Source organism: Lagopus leucura, unplaced genomic scaffold (assembly GCF_019238085.1).
Source record: "Lagopus leucura isolate 7727_CA_CO unplaced genomic scaffold, USGS_WTPT01 Super-Scaffold_100001, whole genome shotgun sequence".
Lineage (NCBI taxonomy): Eukaryota > Metazoa > Chordata > Aves > Galliformes > Phasianidae > Lagopus > Lagopus leucura.
The window spans coordinates 709,264-718,684 of record NW_024962262.1 but is presented as its reverse complement, the minus strand read 5'-3'; the positions used below and the strand labels follow the sequence as shown (position 1 = coordinate 718,684).

Here is a 9,421-nt window from a genome sequence, read left to right as displayed (position 1 = left end):
CCAGTTTGATGCGATTCCTATCCACAGAACATTGACAGTGGAAAGTTTCAGTCAGGTTGTATCTTCCAAACTGCATCACCTGCTGACACCCACAGCATTGCACTGCACGCTGCTGAGGATATCTGAGGTCCAACAGCAGTTACATCAGAAGTGGCCAATTTTAAGCAGACAGCTGTCTTCAACAAATTAATATCCATTACAAACTTCACCTCCATATCAGATCACTGCTCATTTTTCTTAGAAATGACCTCTTCTAAATGTGTTTCACATTACTAAGACAATTTCCAGGAAAAAAAATAATACCAAAATGCAGCACGTGTCCTCCTGTGTCCGTAGCTTACTAAGATAGTAAATGCATGAGGCTCTCAACTAGCAGTCCGCCTTATCTTCAGAAGAAACATTTCTGCCAACGGTTACGTCGTTCAGAATTAAAGAGCATTTCTACCCAGGTTTCCCTTTTTCTACTCTTATACAAGGAAACTGTATACTTACAGACAATACAGTTTTGGAAACTATTCACTAATTTTGATGTTTAAAAATTAACGAATTACTGGAACAAAAATAATTAGAAAGCACAGTCTTTGTGGGTTACCATTGGTTATATGAGGCTTTGCAGAGGTAGCATGCCAATTTAGACACTAAACGGCAAGCTAACAGCACTGCAGAGGAATAACTGTATTATTTCCTCTGAAGTTAGACTTTCCATAGACAATTGAATTAATATTAATGGTTTCAGTGTTTGTTTCAAATAATGAGGCTAAATTGCAGCCCAGCAAGATGAAAGTATTCCCTTTCAAGTGGAGCATCTGTAACTCATGAAGGAAGGACAGGATCTGCCAAACACTTTCATGCAACATTCATTTCAATCGGTGAGAGTGTATTTCACTTATTAAAAGATAAAAAAGCCAAAGAACTTCCTCTGTCAGAAGCATGAGAAAGAAACTTCAGGAAACAGGACTGGATTTTCTTTAATCCCTGCTTAACAGTAAAAACTGTCCAAGCGTTTGTTATTCAGTCTTTTCCTAAGTTCCATTTCCAGAGAGCAAACAGCTGCACCCAGCAGAGCGCCGTCACTGCTCAGTGAAAGGCACAGGGCACTTTTGGTTCCAAGGATCAACACAGCTTTATGTCAGCATCATGAAAACAAAGGATTCCTCTCACTCTGTTAACATTAACATATAAAACAAAGACACAGCGTCAAAATTGTGAGGAAACACAATTCAGTGAAATGTAGATTAGACCAGAAGTTCGTTGCCTATGCTGCTGTAAAAACGTGCCAAGTGTAAAGTAGGAGAATGTGAGAGTACTCTGTCCATGGTTTTAAACATAGGGATGATTTGGAAAACTTTATTAGATGTATGAACGAGATTGCTGTTTGAGGAGATTCTTCTGTTATCAGTATGCACTGATGAGCCTTTTTATTTCTTTTTATTTCAGAAGCAGCAATGTTGTCTGTAAAAATGAGTACAACTACTATTGCTTTTTGTACTCAAAACATAACATCAGTGTTCCTGAAGGTACTCCAGATACAGAATGACTGTCTCAGAGGGACATCTTGTACACCAGTGTAGAGCCAGTCTCTTTTATCACAAGAGTTAGTTACAAAAACAAATATATATACACATATATTTTACAGTATTATAGTAACACTATAGCAAAATAGAAAACAAGTGATTTATAAAAATAAAATACAAGCATAATTCCACCAGGAAAAAAGCAGCAGTATTACACTTGGCTCAAGGGTCATATCCCATTTAACTAAGCTAAGAAAAATATCCTGAATTTCCAGCTTGTTAAACAGGAAGTTCTCCTGTTTTCAGTTGCACTTCTGCCAACTACCACTGTGGCATTATCTTTAATGTACGTTCCCCTCCCCTCACTCCTGAAATGTACTCCAGTCACTTATTTCATCACGCCTGCTTTTCAGATTGTCCGTTCTGCACAGCCATGTTACTATGCCACATTATTACCTGCAAAACTCAATATCGATCAGTTAGACAAGTGATGATCCTCAGGCTTTAAGAACATTATGTATGAGCAAAGTCCCTGCAAGCTACAGAAAACAGCAAAGCACTGCTTGCTTTTAGGCTGTATTGCAAACATAAGTGGAGGAAGAAAATGTTTTCTTGATAACAAGTTAATGAAAAAAACCACCCAAAGCCATCCACCTAATACTGATACATATAAACATTTACAGTTCACCTGATCCAATGTTTAATATGCAAATAGAAATCTGAAATGCTAAGACATTTGCTGCTGAAAAATAGTCTCTTCCAAAAACACACTGGATCCTTCCAAGTCACACCCAGGGTTTCCAGCCAGGAAAGAGGCGGCTCAGGTTTTTAGGGTCCATGGCCTGCTGTATCAGCAGGTTCACCTGCCCTCCCACGCTGAGCACCGTTCCCTCTTCAACGCCCTTCAGCTTCTCCTGAAGTCTCATCAGAACGCGCTCAGCCACCTTGTTAAAGCTCTGGTCATCACTGCTGGCAGAAAAAAGGGAAACCAGCATTAGACACGGATCCTGAACAGAACGAGCAATGCTGATCTATAGAACTGTAAAGCACAGCAACAGTGCAGTTGGCAGATCAAAAAGAAAAGTAAATCTGGCACCTGGCTTTCCTTTTACATGCTCGTGGATCAGCACCGAGAGTAGAGCTCATGTCAGCCTCGTCCTCTGGTCTCTGCTGCAGATATAAAGCTTTCAAAGGGTTCATGGTCCAGTCAAAAAGGGGATCATAGAGCAGCACCTACGTCATAAACAAGCATTCACTTTAATTTCAGCTGTTAATTACGTCTAGTTCAGTGCCCTAGAAGGAAGGGAAACATTCAGTTGACGCTCATGCTAACTATAATATCCATACTGACTTACTGGGGGGAGGGGAAAAAATTGCTTAGCAGACAATGCAGTAATAAAACCACATCTAATCATGCCAAGTTCTTCATACTCGACTCAGTTTTGACATTCAGTCCCATCGTAACAACAAAAAGGTCTTCTTTTTTCATATTTTTCTAAGCACTAAATATCATCATTAATTTTTGGTGCACAGTATAGGCTGCTTAAGGGTTTAATTCTTTTCTTTGTGACTTATGCAAAGAGTATCTACTTCTGTTAGCAGCACTCGTGCAAAGAACACAGCTCTGTGGCTAGAAGACAGTCACAGGTATTTTAGATACAGGAGAGGGAAATCTGTTTATCTGAAACAGTCCCCAAAGAAAATGCAGATTAGCATGGGCTTGATTTTACTGAATCAGCATGAATTAAGAAATCTGACCAACCATACTAAGTCTAAATTCAAGAAAACAAACAAAAAACACGTTTGGTACAGTAATCTGTTCAAAGACCAGAGATTGAAGATACTGTGGCAGTTTGCTCTTGGAAGAAAACAGTTACCTCCACAATAGTCAGCAAAGCTTCCTGAGAGTTTCTCATGACAGCCATTGTTTTCTCACAGCATCTAGAAAATATTTTACTGTATTATTTAACAGTTACATCAATAACAGTGCGTGATTTAGAGAGCAGCACTTAGATTTGGGTATCATCAATAGAAATCTAGGTCTCCCCTCAAGCACTCGGACTACTTAACATAAAACAACCAGAGTGCCTGAACTACTCTGCTGCCTTCTTGTGACCACACAGTGGTGCAATACAAGACCACTCACCTTCTGAAGACTCCTTCTACTCCAGTAATGCCCATTCCATCCACAATGTCCCTGGTTAATCTAAATGGAACAGTCTCTGGTGTGGGAAGGATTTTACCTTGCTCAAAAGCAACTCCTAAAATAAAGATCAAATATACGTTAAAAAAAAAAAAGACAAAACAAAGCTACAAAAAGAAAAATAAGGATTCTCTTATCTTTCCACTTACCCAAATCTATATGCACCAGTTCTGCAGTTTGTTCATCTATCAGGATATTCTGAACATGTCTGTCTCCAAGTCCAAGGATGTAGCCAACTGAAAGAAAAAGGCAAGTTTGAAACCCTAAGTACACACCATAAAAACCAGGGAAGATTTTACTAAACACTATTAGAATCACTTTAACACATGTAAACAAATTGACACTAATTCTTCCCCCATGTTCCACTAAAGAGCAAATGCACTTCACAAAATTCCTACAAAATTCTGTCATTTAAATTCTGTTAAACTGTAGATTTACTTAATTTTTCAGCAAAAAAAGAGAGTGTTTCATTGATTCATAGAACGCCTTGGACTGGAAGAGACCTCAGAAATCTTCTAGGTCCCCTCCTGCAGGCAGGTTTTCCAATCACTAAATCAGGCACCAGCTGAGGCTGCCCAGGGCCCCATCCTACTTGGCCTTGAGCACCTCCAGGAATGGGGCACCCACAGCTCTCTGAGCAGCTGCGCCAGTGCCTCACTGTCCTCTCAGTTCCCCAGGTATCTGATTTAAATCTCCCTTAAATGTACAAGCAATATGCTAATATCTAAAGCAGGGTATATTGCAACGTATGCAATATGCTAACAAATATATTCCAGAGATTCAATACTGAACTGAGTCACCCAGAAGTATTGCAGAACTTCTGTACATATACTTCCTTATGGAGACAGAGAAATCAAAGAAGAATGCCAGATTTGAAATCAGCGTTTCAGTCACTCCTAATGACAGCACTACAAGGAAATTAAAATATTAAGACATTTTAGGATACAGATGAAGTGAAAAAACCCTTAAAGCACAACAATAGAATTATTGTTTAAAAAGGACCTGAACCTAAACACATAAATACTCTATAAAACAAAAAAAGAAAGAGGAGAGGGGGGAAGAATCAGCAGCTTTAGTTAGAAAAATAGTGCCAGTGCTCTTGCTGGCATTTTTGCCCCCTCCAACTCTCCTTTTCTGACACGTGACAAGACCAGAAATGTCATTACCTCCAAAGTGGTAAAACTTTCTCCTTCCACAATCTAAAAAGCCACGTTAATAGATCAGTGTGATACCTATAGAAGATGTAGCCACGCTGCGAGTGTACGCCAATCGCTTCTCAAACCACACAGCTGGGTCCCGGAATTTTTCCATGCAGAAATAACGAAACACAGGTTGAAAATTGTCACAGACCTTCATGAAGATGTTGTATTTCTCTTCAGAATGTTTCTTTTGTGCATCCTTTAAACACACAAACAATGTTTTCTGTGTGATCGATTGATTTGGAAGGAAATATGTTCCTTTTCTTTACCCTTTTCCCCACCCCTCAAACGCTGTTCCCACCCCCTTCTCTGAGCTGTGAATGAATGTCTTTTAACAGCAAGTGTTAATACACCCAGCTGTCTGCTTTACTGAGCAATTAAGGAGCTGGACCTTTTAATGCTGTCTTATGGCAATTAAGACAGTAATTCATCCAAACTTCATTTTAAAATCATATTCTTGTACTCAGGTATTTTGCTTTATTCCTAAAAATAAAGTATTTCTCAATGCAATGAGAAACATGGTGACTATCAGCTAATTCAGGGTAACTTCATATTGAATCTCATGGGTCTCTGCAATGATTATTTTGAAATTCCAATATATTTACATTCTAGAAAACATTTCACTTCTTCACAGAATCACAGAATGGCACAGGGGTTGGAAGGGACCTCAAGGATCATGAATCTCCAACCCCTGTTGCCCCACATGCAGGACCACCAACCTCCCCATTTAATACTAGACCAGGCTGCCCAGGGCCCCATCCAACCTGGCCCTGAACACCTCCAGGGATGGGGCATCCACAGTGTCTCTGGGCAGCCTGTTCCAGCACCTCACCACTCTCACAGTACAGTTCTTGGAGATTCAGTCATATTCAGTTCTTTCTTACAACAGGAGTTCATTCAGCAATTTTGATTTTGCAATAATTCTTCCCAAGCTGCATTCAGAACAGTCTGAAGATCTATTTGAACCATGCCACAGGTCACATTCGTTATTACACGTCAAAAGCATAAAGGAACCCTCTTGGAATGGCAGAGGATTTTTCTTTACTTATTTTGACTCACCATCATTATCTTCTGGCACTGCAAACCGGAGTAATCGTGAGGCCTGTATCTCTTGTGGGCTCCCTTGTCAGCGTTCACAAGGAACTCCCCAATGGGGGTCGTTCCTGTGCACCACTCGAGCACACCGCTCCTCTGAGAAAGGGGAACTACCTGCACAGACAAAACCAGTGCTGCATGGGGCAGAGTTAAACACACACTCACACACACGTCTCCACAACCATGCATCCTGCAGAGCAGGGTGGATGGATATTTGCATTTGTTTAAAGATACACAAAACCAAACCGTACAGCAGACCACAACATATGATCTTAATACACAGGTAATATAAAAAAGTAATATAAAAAATGAACACCAAGCTTTTCTAGCAAATACCTGCACATTTTTTCCTTAGCCCAGAGAACCCTCTACTACATACTTCAGTACAACTTAATTATTCTGCCCAGTTTCCCTGTTTGGACCAGTGTTCTAGAACACAGAATGGGCTTTGAGAACCAACAGTCTGCTGGCCTCAGAGAAACACCTCTGGCCTGTTCTCTTCGGTTTTCTTTCCTTATGGAAGTCTCTTCATCTCATTATACAATCCCACCTTTCTTCCTCTCTGTTCCTGTTCCTTTTTAAACATGTAAAACCACACATCTTTATTGAAAATTATTTTAAAATGTGCATCAAACTCCACCTATGAACTCTTGGACTACGCTGGCACTTCAGATACCTTTCCTTAGAGATTCTGGAATGCACAATTCTCACTTGTCAAAGACAAGAACTTCATTCAACTTTTAGAGTACTTACTCAGGGCTCACCTCCACAGCTATTGCTGTAATCCCCAACATACAAAAAAGGAAAAGGAGAAGAAAATTTCTGTTGAAATGCTCTTTCTGCATTTACACTTAGAATTTTTTGCCATTCTCAATTCCAACAGAAACAGATCTGCAATTCAAATCCTGCAGGAACAGATTCCAGACAGAATTTCTGGATTCTACTGCAAGGAACACTGCACAACTAAAGTTAACAAGAATTCATTAAAGAACTTGTATGCTCATGTTTAATAACTTACAATTCAAAGGCTACAAATGACTTAATTTCAGTCATAAGTTCATACAAAGAAAGCTTTGAACAGCATCTCTATATACAGTGAGCAGCAGCTTTTTAAGGGTTGGAAAAAAATGGTCTGTGATAATAAATTCATTCCCCGCTTTAAGGCACAGGGCCAGTTTTCACAACATACAAATAAATACAGTTTTATATTATCCTAGGGTCAAAAAGAGGAGACAATACGCCTTATCATGTATCAGCAGTATTTTTTCTCTGCTGCAGCAGTTGCCCAGGGTTACCTTGTATCTTCGGATGGTTAATTTTCTCTTCCGCGTTTCAGTGTTCTGCTGGAGCAATGCGTTACACATCTGGAAAACCTGCTGCATAACAGCATCTTGCCTCAGATCATCACGGCCCTTTTGCATAAATAGGAAAAAAAAAGCACTTTTTCCAGCATCCAACTTCCTGTTCTGCCACTCAGAATATCATTAACTTGACAAGCTGCCTTTTTCTTTTCACAAATGCTACTCAATTAAGGTTTCAAACAACCTACGTACCTTAAGGTACCCTTTTGTTTTATTTTTTTACAGAAGTTGCCTTGTTCTCTGTTTGTAGCAATCTGACATGCAGACAGAGAGCATCAGTTGGTACTGCTATTGTGAGAATACAATGCATGCCTGGAGACTCCCATCTCTCCTTAAAACTTTTATGATTATCCAACTTTGAACTGCCAATCAGAATTCTCACAGCAGCTCCTGAATGTTTACAAGGCATCGGGGCCAGGCAGAAACCAACTGAGTTCACTGAGAAACTGTTCAGATAGGTAGGTGATATTTACAAAAATATTGAATGTTACAAGGTATTTTGTGATTTCCTTTACTAAAGCATCATTGAACAGGGAAAACTGAACTGTGTAAAGTTTGCTTATGGCACACAAAGTGATACCAGAGAAAAATGATCCAACAATTTAAAAATTGCCACTACAACAGACAGAGCCTACCTTCACCAGCTGCCTTCTTTCTTTACCATCTGATCCTATACAATTGATTATTTTTGGCAGATTCAGACCTCCTGCTAAGTGAAATTCTGGCTTAAAAGACCTTACTGTCACCAAATTTTCATATCTTCCTGTGGGATCCACCTGAAATTATAAATTGGCTTAACATCAATAGAAATAATACCTGCATTTGCCTCAGAGAAAACATTAATGAGATGTTTGCAAACCACATTTTAAATATTATTGTAAGTGTTCTGTCATTTACAATGATAATACCCTTAAAAGCTACAAAAATATACTGAGCAAAGGCATGAGAGCAGTTCCTGCTTGCTCGCCTCACTGGTAGAGGGGATGTGGGGCTGTAGACTTCTCAACAAACAATGACACAACTTCATCTTGTGCCAACAAGCATTCTGCCAGAAATTATTCATGTGTGGTCGGAGGACATTCACCTTACACTGGGCTGCAAATGGGCCTCATCTATGATTCTCAAACTGTCCATATCTGTGACCTGTCTCTTCAACCACCCTACATTTCCTTGTGCCACAAAGCAATCCTACTCAGTTAGCTGTAAGAAAAGTTGTTTACATTACAGAGCTCCTATTATTTCAAATCATTTGAACAGGGGAAGAATAAAAATGAAGAAAATAACAATTTTACCGTACAGATGAGCAACACGTGGGACCAAGAGGGCCCTACAAACAAGTGTGACTTAGTGTGAGTGGCAGTTTCATGCCTCTGAAGTCAAAGAGCCTAAAACAGTTCCCTTGCCTATCTGTTCAGCTGTATAGACACAGCCAGGGGGACTTCAACACAGGGAAGTTCAGCTTCAAAATTTAAATTTTAGATGGCTGGCTCAAAAAGCAATTACATACTCCTGAAACTGCTAGGCTTCCTGGGTAAAGGAAATATGCCCACATGTTTGGACACCTAAGGATAAGTGCCAGTACATCCACCTATTTATGCTAAGGAGAATGGATCATTCACCATTACTGAATGCTAAAGCACATAAACTAGTCCCTTAGGAACAGTAGAAGAGGCAGACCTATTACACCTCACACCTTTCTGAACATTGAATGCTGCCCTAAAACTCTGAGCTAGCACCTACAAAATAAGAGATTCAGATTCCCAGATCTTCTCTGTGGTTTAGGGATCTCTTCACCCCTTTAGATGATCAAAGACTAACCAGTGACAAAATCATTTTCATAAAAGAAACCCCTATCTAGTAAAGCTAAGAACTTTGGGTCAAGGTCTTCTAAGGGCCTTCTAATGAGAAGGATCTCAGCTGGCATCTCCCACCTCACAGGGAAGTAATCCAGGTAAACTGACCTGTAAAGATCTCCAGAATGTGATAAAGAGATACGCAGTCTGACTGTCATAAAAACTTGAAGGTAATCCTAAGATACAATATTGTAGC

The 9,421-nt window shown here is 39.7% G+C and overlaps 1 protein-coding gene across 3 annotated transcripts in view; it reads right to left on the bottom strand.

Annotated features, from left to right (window-relative positions):
* Positions 1-1,390: 1,390 nt before the first annotated feature.
* ATM (ATM serine/threonine kinase) overlaps positions 1,391-9,421 on the bottom strand; it is a 59,727-nt gene continuing 51,696 nt past the window's right edge. For 2 of the 3 annotated variants that reach the window (XM_042867104.1, XM_042867106.1), the window contains 9 exons: positions 8,008-8,148; positions 7,307-7,423; positions 5,976-6,125; positions 4,950-5,115; positions 3,867-3,953; positions 3,661-3,775; positions 3,392-3,455; positions 2,611-2,747; positions 1,391-2,483 (listed from right to left, as the gene is read on the bottom strand). In XM_042867104.1, the coding sequence (XP_042723038.1) occupies positions 2,300-2,483; positions 2,611-2,747; positions 3,392-3,455; positions 3,661-3,775; positions 3,867-3,953; positions 4,950-5,115; positions 5,976-6,125; positions 7,307-7,423; positions 8,008-8,148 (1,161 nt within the window). In that variant the 3' untranslated portion in view covers positions 1,391-2,299. The remainder of the gene's footprint in view (positions 2,484-2,610; positions 2,748-3,391; positions 3,456-3,660; positions 3,776-3,866; positions 3,954-4,949; positions 5,116-5,975; positions 6,126-7,306; positions 7,424-8,007; positions 8,149-9,421) is intronic. The other variant, XM_042867105.1, reaches the window with a different exon arrangement.